The sequence below is a fragment of the Acomys russatus genome, chromosome 26, assembly GCF_903995435.1.
Source record: "Acomys russatus chromosome 26, mAcoRus1.1, whole genome shotgun sequence".
NCBI lineage: Eukaryota > Metazoa > Chordata > Mammalia > Rodentia > Muridae > Acomys > Acomys russatus.
The window spans coordinates 2,826,374-2,846,073 of NC_067162.1; the positions used below are offsets into that span (position 1 = coordinate 2,826,374).

Sequence of the window (19,700 nt, forward strand, 5' to 3'; positions counted from 1 at the left end):
AACAGGCTATAGAATATACAGTGTAATTCTGTTCATTACTTACTTTGATTGTATAACTTGGGTAATCACTGCTCTAAAATGATAGGATCTGAACACAATATTGGCAAATGCCTTATTTTATAGTTTTTTTGTTAGGACTATTGGAATGAAACGATATTTTATAAAAGCAATTCTGAGGCAGACAATCCATGCTTTTATTACAATGCTCAGCACTAAAATTGTTGAGTAATTTTTAGTTTTCATCTTTTACAGTAAAGATGTAAGACATATAAAATGTTCAAAACGTTTAAAAACCAATATTTTCTATCTCTTTACAGATAGTCAAGGAAAATATTCTGAAGTAATCAAAAAGTCCAGTGCAATTGAACTGTTATTTACACTGTATCCTCCTAAAGGTGCCAGAGTGAACATTAACACAAAACTCAGGTCCACATGGCTGAGACCCATGGTGGATGGAGAAGAAGGCTATAAGTACATAGGTAAGATGCTTGCTTTATCATCTAAGGAGGAGAAAATTCTATGTCATGCTCTATAACTCTTACTATTACTTAGATGTTGCAGGGTTACATGAGCACATTGTGCAATGTCCTCTTTACTTTCTAGGTGTTGTGTCCACAGTTTTAAAAGTGGACATTGTGTGCTGTTGTGCTTTCACTTGTTTAGTGGAATCTCAGTGTGTTAAACTATATCTGGATGATGGACATTTGGGCGTTTTTCACTTTGGCTTACCAATGTAAATCTTCTACGGACATCTACATGGAGTTCTGTGCATATTCATACAAACACACTTATATATACTTTGCTCTTGGCTGTAGCGTTCCAGTGGAGATCTTGCCATTGCATGTACCCCACCAGAAGAGATGTGCAAATTGGTTTTTCCACACTGTGATCAGAGTTTTTTATTTATAGCAAGTCCATAATAATTTATTTAATAGTATCTCTTTATGGTTCTAATGTGTATTTTCAAAATAACTAATCATATATGAAGTCTTTGTATTTAAATTTTTTATTTTTCTTTGGTGAAGTCTGTTCAGGTGTTTTGGCAATTTTCACGTTGCTTGGGATATTGTTAATCTGTGGAGCTCTGTAGGTATCTCTGGACATAAACCCTGCTTTGCATCCATGCTTTGAATTCATATTTCGTCTTCTCTTAAATTTCATTTTTTGGCGAGATTTTTATTTGGTAAAGTCCAATGGTCCATTGTATTCCTTTTTGACTTATGCTTTTCCTGTCATTTTCAGGAAATACTGGCTGAACTTATGGTCACCAAGGTGTTCCATTTTTTTTTTTTTTTTACATTTTTAATTTAATTTAATTTAATTTATTTATTAATTTATTCTTGTTACATCTCAATGGTTATCCCATCCCTTGTATCCTCCCATTCCTCCCCCCCCCCATTTTCCCATTATTCCCCTCCCCTATGACTGTTCCTGAGGGGGATTACGTCCCCCTGTATATTCTCATAGGGTATCAAGTCTCTTCTTGGCTACCAGCTGTCCTTCCTCTGAGTGCCACCAGGTCTCCCCCTCCAGGGGACATGGTCAAATGTGAGGCACCAGAGTACATGAGAAAGTCATATCACACTCTCCACTCAACTGTGGAGAATATTCTGATCATTGGCTAGATCTGGGAAGGGGTTTAAAGTTTACCTCCTGTATTGTCATTGGCTGGTGCCTTAGTTTGAGCGGGACCCCTAGGCCCAAATCTGCCTATCATATTGTTCTACTTGTAGATTTCTAGGACCCTCTGTATCCTTTTATTTTGCTATTCTCCCATGCGTCTCTCATTTAGAGTCCCAATAGGATGCCCTTCCCTCTGTCCCAGTTTCCTGGTAAGTGAAGGCTTTCGTGGGACATGCCCCTTGGGCTAGTATGCAGATATAAGTGAGTATATACCATTTGATTCTTTCTGCTTCTGGGTTAACTCACTCATTATGATCATTTCTAGCTCAATCCATTTATCCACAAATTTCGGGAATTCCTTGTTTTTAATAGCTGAGTAGTATTCCATAGTGTATATGTACCAGTTTCTTTATCCACTCTTCTACTGAGGGACACTCCAGCACACAACAAGAAACTTTGCTCAACCATGTTCATAGCAGCCTTATTCATAATAGCCAGAACATGGAAACAGGTGTTCCATTTTTTAAAATTCAGCTTAAGGGTTTATATTTTAGTATATAATTGGTTTTGAGTAAGTTTTTGTACATGGCTCAAAGTATAGATGGAAAATATAAATTGCATCTTATGTCTAAACTTTCAACAGTATTTACTGAAAAGACTCTCCTGCGAATTAATTTCGTGTATTGGTCGAATCAAATAAAAAAAAGCTGGCAAACATGAATGAAATATGCTTGGTACCATTAGTTACAAAAGACATGAACATTAGAACTATAATGAGGTGATACTATTTATCTATTAGAAAGGATAAAACACTGTTGGGTATTTAAAGCTACCAGTGTGATGTTTGACAAAAGTATGGAATATATACTGCAGTTGAAAATACAAGATGGTTGAATCACCTTGGAAATAATTTCAAACTTTCTTTTAATAATAACTATGTTCAGCCACTAAATTCAGACATCCTCTCCTTGGTGATTGCTGAAGAATAGGAAATAATTTTTTACATGTAACTTAAAAATAAAAAGAAATTAATATTTTTTATATTTTGATATTATAATATATTACATATTTCACTTTTCCTTTCCTTCATCCAAACTTTCCCATTAGCCCCCTTCCTCTTTTTCAAATTAATGGCCTTTTTTCTTTAATTGTTGCTATATATTTGTGAAATAATTTTTATACAAAAGCCAATAGCATCATTCATAATGTGTAAAATCTGGGAGCAAGATAAATGTCCTTTATTTGGTTAATGGGCAAACAATATGAAATGTTGCTATATAGTGATGCTCAGAAATAAGTAGGAATAAAATGTTGCTAAGCACAATGTGGAGATAAACTGTTGCTAAGCACATGATGGGGACGAATCTCAGATGTGTTATGATAAACAAAAGAAGCCAGATTCAGAGGCAGTGTGCTGTATGGCTCCATTGAAGTGATGGTTGGAAAGAGGAGAAACAAATCCAACAAAAACCAAGTCTGCGACTTGTAAAGCTGAAGGTTTGTGACAGAGTTTCAGTGTACAGGAGTTGCACAGGGGACTTCTTAGAGTCATGGGCCACTTCTGCATCTTGATCCGATATTTCCTAAGCATGTGTACAGGTGTCATACAATTGCAGAGGAGTTAAACTCCATAAAATGATACACTAAGTCTAGAAAATTTGTATTATAGACACATTTAAAAAAAGATACAGAGTATAAAGAGAGTTTTTCAGTGTCCTACAGTTCTGTTAAACGTGTAATTTGTCTTTAGCTGTTATAGAGTTATATGCCAATCCACAGTGGGGTATTAACACACCTTCCTAAATGGCTAATATTAGAAGGATGGTTATCCCAAGTGTTAGCGGAGATATACAACCACTGGAAAACCAGCATTCCCCTTGTGCAAAATTGAATAGCCTTGTAATCTTCACAAAAAGCTTGCCACCCTGTTTAAAAAGTTAAGCACGCACTGCACTATTCAACACAGGCATTTGATATTTACCTTTCTACTAGGAGAGACTCAAACGACCAACGACAGGTGGATGGATGAAGCATATTGTGACATGTAGTTGTAGAATACTTAGAAATGTAAACAACAGGACCTTAAAAGTAGCGGGATACAAGAGAATGTGGATACATGACATAATTCTGCTGAATGAAAGAAGCTGGCCAAAGGGCTGGATGTTACATACATTATTCTCAACTCAGGAAATTGTAGAGTAATTCATAGTGACTGAAGGAAATTGGGTTAGCATTAGGAGCAAGAGTTAGTGGATTAAACAATTAAGGATGATAAATATGCTTAGTATTTGATTATGTAATGTTTTCATGGACAAACTGTCAAAAATCCGTCACATTGTACACTGTAAATACATGCAACTTTTGATGTCTACACCTCAGAGAAGTTTTAGAAGGAAATATGAAGATGTAGTTAAAAATGAAAATACTAAACTTTTATTTTGGTAGTACTTTTTAAAAAAAGATTCCTATCTTTGTAAGCAGTAAGATTTGTATATTAAATTTTGCATACTAAGGCATGTATTGGTCTGGAGGGTGTGCCTCCCTGGAACTTCATCAGACTGCTCTGTAGGAAAGCATATTAACGTACTCAGTGCAGTTTTACTCTAGAAGACGAGGGAAGGAACTGGTGTTTTAAAAAGAAGAACATTTCATTTGAAGGCTTATGGTTATATAAATTCGTTGACACTTTGGTTGCTATTTATTTTATCTTTGGAATCTTCGGTGCAATATTACTAGAACTTTGCCTGTTTTGAGCTAAAGATTTGCTTTTACTGTTCAGAGCCAGCTTACTGATATTTTCACACAGTGAACAAAAAAAAAAGCTTATGCCCTACACTGAGGACTCTTTTATTAAGAGTTTCTAGGCTGATTTTTTTTCTTCCACCATTTTTGGGGAAATGATCAGAGTCTTGTATCATTTTTCATTATAGTCGTCATTAAGTTGACCAACAAGAGCATTGAAGCATTTCCATTAAAAGGGATCAGTCTGTTTCAGGGCAGTTCCTGAATCTGAGTAGCTCCTTAACTATAAATTCTTCAGGTGAGAGAGCTTTGGGAATTTATGCCGTGCTCTCATATTAGTCCTCTCCAGGGTAAGCACTTGTGTTTGTTGATTTAGCTCTGTGAATTCGATGATGGCATATCAACAAGCCTAAGAACAGTTAGCAGAGCTGTGTAAAGGTTGGGTGGCTAACAGAGTAGTTAGGACTATGCTTTCTCTGAAGAGTCTTTTTTCCCCATCTGCATTTTAACACCGTAATCATACTTTTACAGTGGATAAATTTAATGCCTGCTGAATGTGTCCATCATAATTATTATTTGTTTAATTTGCACAAATAATTTCTTCAAACGGTAATTTCGTAATCTTAGACTATGTAGAAAACAGTCTTCAATTTTTCAAGTATATATACCCTACAAAACATATTTAGAAAGGCTGTCTGGGGAAGCTAATTTTTAAAAAATATTTTCTGAATATTTTTCCTTACAAGCCATCTGTCCTTCAACTACCTGGCCCTCTGCAGCACTCACCCTCACACTCGCTCCAGCACTCGCTCCAGCACTCGCTCTCTCACATGTACCCACACAGGTAGGCCAAACTTCTTGGCCTAAATTAACTTTTTGTGTCCTTGGGTAGCTTTCAATCTGGAAAGTCTAGATTATATTAAAGAACATCTTAGCCTCTCAGTTCACAGAGTTTTAACGGAAGATGCCTTAAAGGGATATGTTATCCATTATATTTCAGGGAAACCATTTAGGGAATATAAATAGGTGATTACAAAGATCTTTCTCAAGGCAATGACCATTTTAATGAAATCACATTATTGTATTACTGTAAGATTTCCTTGTAATTAGTTCAGACTATGGATAATGAACATAGATCTTAAGGTCTACTTCTTGCAAGTATATAATTTACAATACATCACATAATGAATTCTGCATACCATTATAACATACAGGTTATTTAAATTACATGGTCAGTAATAAAACCTGATTTCTTGACCTAATCAGTCTTTTGTGATCCATTTTAAAAGCACATATTTCAGAAGAATGAGAGGGGAGTAGTAAGGGAAAATGTAGTACGGATATGAATCAAAATACATTTTTTACGTGCATGAAAATCTCAAAGAAATAACAGCACCCACAAACAGACTTTACAAAGTACCTTTCATAGGATTCAACTTCTTTCAATGCCTTTAAGTAAAATTTGGTATTTATTAGCCAGATAGGGGTTTATCACATTTTTTAAAGACAGTCATCCTTCACAGTCAAACTTGATATTTGATAATCTTTTCTCAGAGTTTTCTATTTGATTACGTAAGTACCAAATCTTTCTTTTTCCTATACTCTTTATTGAAGATATGACCTTTTATATGTCCATAAAGTAGAGCTTTTTATAGCCCATTAAGACTCTTTTCTACCATATGTTGTTTTAAGGAACCCTCAGAAACCGCACTCCCAGACCCCATTGTATTTTGAATTTTCTCTCTAAATGCTTCAGACTTTCTCATTACTTTTATGTAACTGAGTTTGGAATAACATATGATTATTAATACACTTCTGACTTATTTTTAAATAATTTTAGGTTCTACTAGTTATCTTTATAATTTTAGACCTTGTAAATGATTCTAAATGTGCATCCCAACACTTGCTTGGATTTCTATCCCTAATTTTATCATTCTGTAAAATTTATATATGACTATATAATTGTGTTCATTTCATTTTATTTTTCTAATTTTCTATTCTGACTTGTACTTGTTTTATTCATTCTCTTAAGACATAACATTTATTATTCTTGTCAAAACTGTGATAAGTTTTGAGAACATTCTTTGAAGTAATCTAAAGGATTATTATCAAATTTTGATTTTGCAGAACAAACACATATAAATGTATATCATTCCTGCTTAAACATTAAAATGACCTACTAAAATTAAGAAACATTTAAATATATGGTTAGTTGAATGTTATTCTGAGCCTATACAATATCTGCTTGAATAAAGGAGAATAACTTAGTCACTGAAAAACTAATTTAGATTAAGTCAGCTTTGAAGTGTGTTTGTGTATACACCAATTTATCTTCTTTACCAAGTACATGTTTCCCACAGATTCCACTGTGATGTTTTCTAGCTTTCTTGTTTCCTGTGTTAATAGTAAAGTGTGGATACATTTTCACAGTGACTGCAGTTGCTGATAAGAAAAGTGTATGCTTGCATTCAGTTGTTAAACCCCTTAGCACTTGGTGTCCTCACAGGCAACCAGCCTAGAGCACTTTGGAAGCAAACACTGTGCTGCCCTCCAGCTAAAGTGTGCATGTATGCCCAAGTTTTTAAAAACTCATTAGAGTAATTAGTTATTTTCCTCATTTAGTGAAATAAATATATTCTGCGTGGATCCCATTTTTTCTTAGACTTTAATGATAAAATCAGACATGTATCTCATACTCTCATTAAATTAAACTAAATGGGTGGTAGTGCCTGAGGAAGAAAACAAGGTTGTATCAGGTTTGTAAAATGAAGGAAATGTGATCCACAGAGCACCATTGATTAGCCACTGACTCCTCTATTGGTCAACTTTTAAAATGGAAAATGAAGGATATTTTATTGCAAATTCTGCATCTTTAATAACTATTAATTGTGTGCTATATGGTTGGCAGTAAAGCTTGGAAAATCACTGTCTCAATCCCCATTCTAGTCCAAAGCACCGTCAATGTTTTTGACATGTTAGCTGGGTCAGACAGAATGTTTTGTATAAAGAACTTCACACAATCTTGGGTCTACATCCAGACGTTAGAAGGATGATACTCAGCTTTCAAAACACAGCATGAAAACACAAAGTCGAATTCACTGTCCACTTAGTAAGAGGAAGTTATTCTCTTTAAACATTTATTTATTTGCTCAATATACATCCTTATTACAGCCCCCTCCCTCTTCTCCTCCTGGTCCCACCCTCCCTCCCAACCTCTCACTCTCTTTCCCTTATCCCCCTCCACCTCTCTTCAGAAAAGGGGAGCCATCTTAACCCACCCTGGCACATTAGGCCACATCAGGACTAAGCACATCCTTTTCCACTGAAGCCAGACATGGCTCCCCAGAGAGGGAGAAGTGATCCAAAAGCAGGCTGCAGAGTCCCTGTCAGAAACAGCTTCTACTCTAATTGTTAGGAGACCGACATGAAGAACAAACTGCCCGTGAATTACATATGTGTAGGAAGCTAGGACCAGTCCATTCGTGTTCTTTGGTTGGTGCTTCAGTCTCTGTGAGCTTCCATGGTCCTTTGCTAGTGTGCTGTGTTGGTCTTCTTGTGAAGTTCTTGTGCCCTCTGAGTCCCTCTGTCCTTCCCCCAACTCTTCCACAAGACTCCCTGAACTCGGCCTATTATTTGGCTGTGGGCTTCTGCATCTGTTTCAATCTGTTGCTGGGTGCAGCCAGGATGACTCTAGCTGGGACTCCTGGCAGCAGGTAATATGGAGACTGAAGTGGCCACCTCCTATAGCCAGGCAAGACTTCCAGTGGAGGAAAGGGGGACACCAAGGCACCCATAAAAACTTCAACCCCAATTGACTCTGCCTACAAGATGTACAGGGATAAAGTTGGAGCTGAGATTGAAGGAATGGCCAACCAATGACTGGTCCATCTTGAGACCCACCCTATGGGAGAGAACCAACCCCTGATACTATTAATGTTACTCTGCTATGCTTGCAGACAGACGTCTAGCATAGCTGTCTTCTGAGGAAGTTATTTTTAACATATACTGTCTCTCTGAGAAATCTGCCATTTGACCTTCTATGTGGGTTGGAAGAAGACCCCTGTGAGGAATTTCCAAGTAGTCATGATTTTGTGTAGTCCTCTCATATTGCACGAAGAATGGGCTGTGTTACCAACAGTCTATAGTAGAAACAAGTCTGTAACTCCTGAAGCTAACTCCTAAAAGATGTTCTGGCTTATTAATTGCTCTGAGGGAAACATAGTTGCTCTTTCTAACAGCCCTGTGAAAATGGACTGAGTTCTATAGCCTATTAGACAATGCGGTCTATATGCTTCCTGGTCCTATGGAACCGGGAACCCCCAGTACAAGGATTGTAATGTCCTGAGATCCTACACTCCAGCCCTGAACTATTCCAGATCCCCATTATGTGACGTATATGTGTGTTTGTTTACACTTCTACTTTAGGGGAATTTGTAAGGTGAAAGTTATTGAAGAGATAATGAAACATTGTAAAATGAGATTTAACCTGATTCTGGTCCTGCTTGAATATAACAATCATGATTGAGTAAAGAGGTTTAAAAGTAGCTTCTGGAGTTACCAAAAGCTTGCCACTAGGGCTACAGGAAGTTATATGTATATATTCCATATATATATATGGAAATTTGTTTTAAGAAAAATTTCTTGTTTGTTCCTACTTTTGCATGACTTACCTAGCACAGTAATGTTTTTTAAGACAGAAGTTTTAACACAATCTGATAAATTGATGACATAGTATATAATGCTAAGCATGATTTTTAAATTGTACATGCCCTTAGTCATTTAATTCATTTAAGAGATAATTTATGGTTATATTTATAGTCACAAATATATGTACATATTTAGGTATAATTAAAGGCTTTATATTTATATAATTTGGGCCACTCCTATATAAAAGGGTACTTTATGTAATAAATTTGGGTTTTTAGGAGTCCAGTAAAGAGCTTTGTGGTTTTATAAAAGTATCTCTACCAGTCACAACAGATATAAGAATAAATGTCTTGAAGCCACAGGAGAGTACCTCACTCAATGGCTAGTCATTTACTTTAGCTAATGGAGCATATTCTTGTTCAAGACAAGTTTCTTTTGGAGGAATGGTTCTCTAAACTACTATAGCCGCAATCCTCTTTATATCACAAATATTTTGTGTTTTCCCTTACTTTCATTAAGTAAAATGTAAGTAGATGAATCACTTATACACATAACTTCATATATATGAAAACTATATTTAGAAACAAACACCTATATATTTATAATTTCTAGTTTATATATTATATAATTTGTGATTTTAAAACAATAAAGTATCATTTTACTTATATATAATTTATAAATTCCATATATTAATATCAATGAAAATTATGTGCATATAACAATAGTTGATAGAATCTGTAACTAATAAAAGGTGACACACAAAAATATAAACCTTAATTGTGTAAATGCTAACATGCTAATATTAGAGAAATCCTGTGAGACATTCACATTCTAAAGCAGTGCTGAAGACACGCCATAAATGTGGCAGCTACAGACACAGAATGATAAAGGTACTGTACATTTTGGTCACATATTTTGTAGAATATTGCTTTGGAAGGTTCTAATTTTCAAACGAATGAACAATTCTTAACAGATCTCAGAATAGGAGAGTATATAGATTTTGTTTGTCTGGCATTGTGTCTCAAAAGACTTGGTATTTATTAGAAACGTATTAAAGCATTTTGTCCATTTGTAAAAGGAAATTGGGTTCTATGTCTAAGCGAGTGCACACAGGGTTTTCTCATGTAAGGATACAATAGAACACTTGAAATTTGTTTAGGATATAGATAGTTTTTGTCATATAGGGCCATATTTTTCTATTATAGGAAAGAAAACTGTACTCTCAATCTCTATCCTATATAATATTTGAGCCATTCAATTATTATGAGCACAAATGCAACATGCTTAAAATTTAAACATGACAGATATACATTCTGGAGTTATCACTGTGCCTAAAATAAACATGTAAATATTATTGGCACAGGAGACAACTTCCTGAACAGAACACCAACAGCCCAGGCCTTAATGTCAACAATTAATAAATGGGACCTCATGAGGCTGAGAAGCTTCTGTAAGGCAGGAGACACTGTCAAGAGAACAAAGCGACAGCCTACATACTGGGAAAAGATCTTCACCAACCCTACATCTGGCAAAGGTCTAATATCCAAAATATATAAAGAACTCAAGAAGCTAAACACCACCAAACCAAATAACCCAATTGAGAAATGGGGCTTGGAACTAAACAGAGAATTCTCAACAGAGGAATATCAAATGGCTGAGAAACACTTAAAGAAATGCTCAACCTCCTTAGTCATCAGGGAAATGCAAATCAAAACAACTCTGAGATTCCATCTTAAACCCATCAGAATGGCTAAGATCAAAAACTGAAGTGACACCACATGCTGGCGAGGATGTGGGGAGAGAGGAACACTCCTTCATTGCTGGTGGGAATGCAAACTAGTACAACCACTTTGGAAATCTATCTGGTGCTATCTCAGAAAAATGGGAATAGGGCTTCCTCAAGACCCAGCTATTCCACTCCTTGGAATATACCCAGAAGATGCTCCAGCACACAATAAGAAAATTTGCTCAACCATGTTCATAACAGCCTTATTCATAATAGCCAGAACATGGAAACAGCCTAAGTGTCCCTCAGTAGAAGAATGGGTAACGAAACTGTGGTACATATACACTATGGAATACTACTCAGCTATTAAAAACAAGGAATTCCCGAAATTTGTGGATAAATGGATTGAGCTAGAAATGATCATAATGAGTGAGTTAACCCAGAAGCAGAAAGATTCAAATGGTATATACTCACTTATATCTGCATACTAGCCCAAGGGGCATGTCCCACGAAAGCCTTCACTTACTAGGAAACTGAGACAGAGGGAAGGACATCCTATTGGGACTCTAGATGAGAGAAGCATGGGAGAATGGCAAAGTAGAAGGATCCAGAGGGTCCTAGAAACCTACAAGTAGAACATTATGATAGGCAGATTTGGGCCTAGGGTGTCCCGCTCAAACTAAGGCACCAGCCAAGGACAATACAGGTGGTAAACATTAAACCCCTACCTAGATCTAGCCAATGGTCAGAACATTCTTAACAGTTGAGTGGAGAGTGGGATATGACTTTCTCACGTACTCTGGTGCCTCACATTTGACCATGTCCCCTGGAGGGGGAGACTTGGTGGCACTCAGAGGAAGGACAGCAGGTTACTGAGAAGAGACTTGATACCCTATGAGCATATACAGGGGGAGGTAATCCCCCTCAGGAACAGTCGTAAGGGAGGGGAATAAGGGGAAAAGGGGAGGGAGGGAAGAATGGGAGGACACAAGGGATGGGATAACCTTTGAGATGTAACAAGAATAAATTAATAATAAAAAATTAAAAAAATAAAATAAAATATACATGAGAATTGGAGAGATAAAAAATTAACATGTAAATATAACTCTAATACATAAACACTGACAAATTTGAAGTTTAAGCTTAACACTCATAAAATACATGTTCATAATAGCTTCAAACCAAATATTACCATAATTTGAGCTTTTGAGCAGGAATAAATACAATTCGCAAGCTTTTCTGTTCCTACTATCTACTATGCTTATTGTGATGGTAAATTTTATTTGGATAAGCTAAGGAATGTTAAAGTAGTTGATAGAACACCATTTCTGAATGTGTCTGTTAGAGATTTTGCAGTAGATATTGGCGTCTGAGATAATAAAAGAGAAAGAAAGGCTTTCTCACCATTGTAGTGAGCATTTAGCAATCTGTCTGGAGCCTGAATATAGCCGTAGGATGGAAGAAAGGCATACGACCTTCCTCTGTTGAAGATGGGCCTGTGCTATCTGCTACCTTTGGCAATGATGCTTTTGTTTTTCTGTCTTTGGATTAGACTTATACTTACATCATCCGCCACCCAGGTCTTGACCATTTGATAAATACTGAAATTTATACCATTGGCTCCTTGTTTCTAAGATCATCAAATATGGATTAACAACTGGCTTTCTGGACCCTCAGCATGCAGATGTGACACCTCTCAGTCTCATAACCAATCAATCCTCATTTTCTCTCACTCTCTTATTCTCACTCTATCCCTGTTTCTCTTTGTCCCATCGTCACTCCCTGATTTTCATATTGTTTCTGGAACTCTTAAGAACATTTGTTAATTCAGTTGACAAGAAGACAAAGCCATCTGCTTAAAGCTAACTCTTTTCTCTTCCTAAGTTCACATGACTCAGAGCTGTGTATTTTATGTACATTTCTCATTTAATCTTTATTATACATATAATAGAAGCTATTGTCAAATTCACTTTAATGAGGGTCATACCATATCATACTGAAGCTAAATTGCTTTAGAGCATGTGGTTACTGGGTATGCAATAAGATTTCAGTTAAGCCACTGACTTTGGACCAAAATTTTACCATTCAAATTATAAGAAATATGGGAATTTATTTTTGTTGAAATGGTCTTTAACCATCAAGAAAATACTAAGTTGTGATTAATTTACTTTTTTTTAGAACTCAGTGAAGTGGCTAATTGTAGTAATGTACACCTAAATTTAGTTCTCAGGAGCTACATAGCAAGACCCTATCTAGAGCTGAGGCTATAGCTCCTGGGAAGTGCTTAGTTAGCAAGTCAAAGGAGTTGCTTCAGTCTCTGGCAATGCAAAAACAAGACAAAAAAAAAAAAAAAAAAAAAAACCTGCCTGACATGGTACAATGGTTTATCTTAGCATAACATATGAAGTACTGATCTAATAAATTAACCATTATTTCATAAGCATTTCTTATTTAAAATCATTTTTCTTGCTTTCCCTAAACTCCTTCTAAGATCACTGTACTATATGGATACAATATAAATGTAAAGACAGAATACAGAAAATTTGTACAAGTTATAAGTTAGGAAAATATGACTAGGAGGTCAAGTCTAGCTTATAAGTGTTTCTCGTATTTTCAGTTTAGTTTCTTCAGAAGTGTTATCTAACTACAGAATGTTGGAGCCTTGAAAGGGCTATTGCATATTATTTTGCCCATTTCTCTAGTTATTGTTATAGAAAGCTAGTTAGCAGACATTAGGAATGTATTTTAATTAAGGATCTCAGGGCACAGAGGCTATGTGGTTTGCACAAGATGATGCCTTTAATTGTGACTGAGCCAATGACTCATGTGCAGCTTACATTAGGCCTGTTACTCCTATCCACATGGTTCCCCAAATGTCTTGCTTTTAATACAAACTAATTTAACTGGAAAAAGTGTATGTAGCATTGGCTTTTCGGTGAGTCTTTTTTTATCTTTTATTTTAATAAAGGGTAAAATTGGTGGTTGTTTTGTCCTCTGCATATTCTCTGAAGCAAAAACTGCAAGAATTCTCTGCTCCCTTCTGTCTTGGAAAGTGGAATGGGGGTTGTGGGCTGGAGCATTTTAACACTGCAGAATCTCTCACTGTCTGTGGACACTCTGGATTCTAGTTTAGGGAAATTTCTGATCATGCGGTTTTTTGTTTTTTTTTTTTTAAATCTCTCAAATTTTGCTGTACATGCCTCTTTTAATCTCATTACTTCCCTTTTTTGAACTACAAGAAGGAAATGGTATTTCCTCTTGGAATTACATGTAAAACAAACGCCCTGATTCTTATTACAGTAAGTTTTAAGAAGAAGCCATTTCATAGCTAGAAGGGGATTGCTGATTCCCTTCCCCCAAGACTGCAGCATAATAAAGTAAAAATGTTTTCACAATACTTTGGAATTTTTATAATTGTCCTCTGTATTGTTTGACTGTCAGTTAAATTAGAACATTTGATAATTGCAGGGAGCTGATAAGACTTACTATTACAGGGATGTCATTATGTTAATCTCAGTTCAAATATAGTTTGCCTGAATCCTGTTTTGATTATATAACATTAGAATAAATTAACCTATTAAATAAGCTTACCTGAAGGGCATAGAATATTTAAAATATATTTAAAATTAACTGTAATTTAAATAAGTATGAAAATCTTCTATTGAAACCATAGCTGTCTTTCCTTCCTAAAGCCTTTAAAATCTAGGGCACAGGTACTCAGATGCCCACACATATGTTTTCGGATGCAAAAATCAAACAATATCTATGGATTATTTAGATCTTATTGTTTGTTTATCGTGTAAAGATTGTAATGAAATTTTTAGGAACTCAGGGACTCCCAGGTTTCATTTCATATGCAAACACCTGGATCCTGGAATTTTTTAATAAACCGACTGGCAGCTGCTTCTACAAACACTTTTATTTGAAAATATAAGTTCCCTTTGTCAGTTGTGTATTCCAACAACCGTAACTCTAACCCCTTCTATGTGAGTGGGAAAGAGTCATTGACCATGACCATCTCATGGCTTGTTTTGACACATTCACATCACAGTTCATACTCTCTATTTTTAAAGAGATGGTCTGCATTCTATTTTCATAATAGATTTGACAGGTATCTGCAAAACATAACTATTCAATCTGGGCTTAATTAGATGGAAGTTTAAAATCTTTATTCACTTAATATTTACTCCACTAGTATCACAAGGTACACAGTATGTAAGTAGATTATGGTCAGTGTACCAGGAACCTGTAAGCCATTTAGAGATATGACAGAGTAAAAAAAAATAGCAAGATGGTAAATGAACATTTTCTAGCCTATGGTTAAGTTGACTTCCAGCATGCCTGAGCTAAAACAAGTGCAAAGTATGTAATATCCTAGCACTATCAAACTGCTCTTCACAATTTTTCATATTATTTTACATCTTACAATTTGTCCAGAAAGTGTCTACTAAGATTTTAAGGCAGAGGAAAAAACATGGAGAAGATGAGGGGAAGAGAATTTTATAGTAGACACCAGTGCTTTGCCATAGGTATACACAGAGGCCAAGCTATTCACTTCCACCATTTAATAATAGTTGATACATGGTTTGCAATCTATGAGTTTTATCTGTAGCACAGTCATTTCACAGGTAGAACAAGTGTTCCTTTTTCCCTGCTAAGGAGAAGCTAGGCAGTGAAGCCTCAGTTCTTGGTTTTAACTGAGGTTAACTGCCATTCTTTAGCAGCAAATACAACCAACATCTGTAGACTCCTTCTCAAGATATTACATTATTTGTGGGAAAAATTACAACTCTCATGTACCAAGTGGAAAATCCTGTGATAAATTATTTAACTTACTTTATTTGGGTAGCCTTATTTCAAATTAGAAACCCAGTGTGTCAGGGGTCTCAGTGTAAATTACTAGGATATGATTGCTTGTGTGGGTGATAACTCCTCAATATGTGAAATAGGTATGATGTGTTTATTATTGATTTTAGGTTATGATGATTTTGGAAACAGAGATAGGATTAGTTTTTAAGGCTAACACCAATGTCCAATTTTGTAATGTTTATGAAAAATGTAATAGTTAATGCCTACAAATGCTTTAAGTTAAGAAGAATAAGAGAGAAAATCTACTCATTTACTTAACAAATATTTATTGAATATTTCAGGGAAGCAACAAAATGGCCACCAAGAAACAGCTCCCCATATGTTTTGTTGTGTTTTCTTATGCTTTTCTTTTTCTACATAATTATCATCAGATGTATACATAAAATCAGTTTTTCTGCTTATTGTGGAAAAACCTTAAAATACAAAATACAAATAAGTATTTCAAAAAGTATTTAAGTGTCTACTCTATAGAAATCTCTGTTTGTGTATTTCATTAGTTATACAATGAATTCATTCATTCTTTTTTAATTCATTCATTCTTTGTACATATATAATTTAACATGTCTAATTATACTGCTTGCAATCATAGTTTATCCAGGAATATTTTTGTCTAGATGGGTTATTCAAGGTGTCTCTAACAAATTCAGAAAGAGTATCACAATTCTCTATCAAGAAAATGGCTGTGAGTCTCAGTATCTGTTTTGACCAGCTGCTGAGTGGAGCCTTTCAGAGGACAACTCTGACAGGCTCATGTCTGCAAACATAGCAGAGTATCATTAATAGTGTCAGGTGTTGGCTCTCTCCCATGGATTGGACCAGAAACTGGCTGGACATTCCCTCAATCTCTGCTTTGTCTACTCTGTCTCTGTCCCTGTAAATCTTGTAGGCAGGATAAGTGTTGGATCAAAGTTTTTGTGGGTGGGCCGGTGTTCCCTCCCCCCACTAGGAGCCTTGTGTAGTTAGAGGGTGTCCTCTTCAGTCTCTATGACCCCTGCTACTAGGAATCTCATCTAGAATCCCTCTTTTATTCTTCCAGAGGCCTAGTCTGACTTAGATCTCCAGCTTGTCACAGAGATGCCCCACCCACAGTCTTTCTTTTCTTTGCAGGACTTCAGTCCTTCTGCCCCTGCTCTCCTCAGGTCTGTCCTCCACCCTTATTTCCTTCTGTGTTCCCTCTCCTTCCTTGTTACCTCTCTTGAACCACACCTCTGTCTATCCTATTTCCCCTTCCAATGGAGGTTTAAGCATCTTCCCTTGGAGGAAGGATAAAAGGACCTACAGGCAACAAGAGCTCCACAAGAAGACCAACAGAACCAACTAACTAGAGCCCAGATTGGTCTGTGGAGTCTGAAGGACCGTGCATGGACTGGGCCTTGGTCCTCTACATAGATGAAGCTGATGGGAGAGCTCTGGCTTCATGTGGGTCCACTAGTGAATGGAGCAGGGGCTGTCTCTCACATGGACTCTGTTGCCTGGTTTTTGGTCACTTCCTCCTGACGGGACTGCCTTGCCAGGCCACAGAGGAAGGAAATGAGCTCAGTCCTGAAGCATCTTGATGAGTTGAAGTGGGGGGTTGAGGGGGGCTCCCCTTTTCTGAGGAGTAGAGGGGGATGAGGGGAGGCAGGGGGAGGAAGAGAGAGAGGATGGGACTGGCAGGAGAGGAGGCTAAACTGTCTCTATATTGCTTTGCTTTTGTCCAAGCAAAACATTTTAGTAACTCCCTGCAGTGTCTCAAGTTCTGTAAATATGCTGGCCATTGAAGAAGGCTCTGGAAAATAAGACCAATCTTTAAGTTACTGCTTCTTTTATGTCTATGGGCCATAAGTAAAAGTAAATATGAAAATCAGGAATGCTTTTGTAGCATTGGTCACCTTACTGTACCCACAAGCATGGAACAGTTTAGCAGTAAGGGGAAATCACTAGAGAGTGAACAGTTAAAAAAAAAACTGTGTCTCTCACAAAGAATGGGGAACACTTGATCACACACTTAATATTAATTTTCAGTCTTGAGTCTATTGCAGTTTTTCTACCAATCTGTAATGCTCCCGTCAAACTTATCCTTGCTTCTAATTTAGTCACATTAAATTCTAATGGAGCAAAATGAGGTGGCACCTAGAAATACCTTTGGGAGGGGGCTAGTCACATAATAGCCAGGCCACTGGCATACACATCATGAGCCTGATGACACAGCATCAAAGCCCACGCACAAAGGCATGAGCTCATAGATCTCCAGAATCCCCTTCCTCAAGTCTCAGGACAGTCAAAAGCATCTTAGGAATCACCAGGTTGGCAAGACATTTCTCTAAATTGTGAGTTGAGGGGCACAGCACAAGAAACAGCGGTGCTGAAGCCCCTGGTGAGGGGCAAATTCAGGTCAAGCTATGCGAATTCTTCACAATCAGTTATCCAATGGGGTCCTTCAGTGTGGGCTCTAAGCTGAATTAAAAAATATACATGCAAGCTTTTCGTACTTGAGTTGAGTTTTGATTAGTCTCTCCATCTGCTAAGTGTATCTAAAACTTGAAAATTATGTAAGTCCTCACATAGCCTTAAAAGTCTGTTCTTTTACAAAACCAGAAAGTATGTGAAAATCTTGGGTCAACCCTCCTCCCAGCCTGCATAAATCCCTCATCTATATCATATGCACATTCTATTAGAGTAGTTTTCAGGATAATGGGTTAGGATTATATTAGACCAATAGGTAAAGTTGTTTCCTGTACAAGCATGAGGACATGAATTAAGATCTACAGTGCCGATGTGTGGGCATGGCCACACATGCCTGCAGTGCCAGTCCAATGGGAACGGAGGTCGGAGAGTAGCTGGAATTTGCTGACCAGCCAGGCCAGCTAAAAATGGAAAACTCTTGATTCAGTGAAGGGCTCTGTCTCACATAACTAAAGTTTATAGTGGTAAAGCAAGACCCTGCTGTAGCCTCCACACATGCATATACAGGTATAAGTGCCTGCATACATAGGGGCACACCTGTACACACACCTCCCACACACACGCTCAAGCACATGCATGCACACACAAATTTAAAACATAAAGGAAAGATATCCTTTCAGTTCTTACTATCATTTTATATATCTATACATGCAGGAATGGGATTCATTATTGATATTCTTTATTTTAAATGTTTATATTTTTAATTATAATATTTTATTGACTATCTGAGAATTCCATATATGCATACAAAATATTTTGATCATATTCACTCAACATTTTCCCCTCCAACTCTTCTCAGATCTTGCCCCATAACCCTTTCCTAACTTGATGCATTTTTTCCTCAATTTTTATAGTCCAGTGAGCCTAATTATTACTGCTTTATGGCCATTGATGTGGGGCCTTTCATTGGAGTACATCCATAAAGACATCAGAATCTTTCTCTCAGATCATCTATCAACTGCCAACAGCAACTAGGCTGGGGTGGGGTGGTCCATGTGCTGCCTCCTCCAACCATGCTGGGTTACTGGCAGGCTTTATCTTCTGCAAGCCTAGCGCCGGCAACCACTGAGGTTCTGAGCTAATGTTGCAGAGACACTGCCTAGTCCAGATGACACTTTGAAGTAGTAACTATAAATGAAAAAAAAAATAGTTTTGAGAATGGTATGCATGCATACACATACACAATGAAATATGACCATGTTTCCCCGTTTTCCCTTTCAACACTTGATATCTGCTATAACATGCCCCCTCTCAACTTTATTACATTCTTTTGGTAATTCACGGAGGCCAGTTAGTGTGCCACCCACTGAAGCATGTGACGCCTACCCATTTGTTTCCTTTATATTTCCTGGTTGTGGTGGGAATTTATGAATAGATATAAGGTGACCATTGCTGCTTGGTTGGAAACTTTTAAGAAAATAGTCTGCCTATTGTATCTCAGAGAACAAAATGCCAGGTAACCACCTAAAGCTCCATCTTATACTCTTGCTGTCTTTATATAAATATTTAAATTCATTTTGTGATGCACGTGTGAAAGTGTGAACACAGAGTCTGATGTGATCATCTTAGCAATACTGATTCAAGTAATTTCACAGTAGAAAATTGTTTCTACTATTTCAAGAATTGTCTGGCACAAGATTCCACACCA

General features: G+C 36.7%; 1 protein-coding gene across 1 annotated transcript in view; it reads left to right on the forward strand.

The window, feature by feature from the left end:
- Iqcm (IQ motif containing M) overlaps positions 1 to 19,700 on the forward strand; it is a 433,038-nt gene that overhangs the window by 365,131 nt on the left and 48,207 nt on the right. The window contains exon 12 of the mRNA XM_051168995.1: positions 318 to 479. Coding sequence (XP_051024952.1) covers positions 318 to 479 — 162 coding nt within the window. The remainder of the gene's footprint in view (positions 1 to 317; positions 480 to 19,700) is intronic.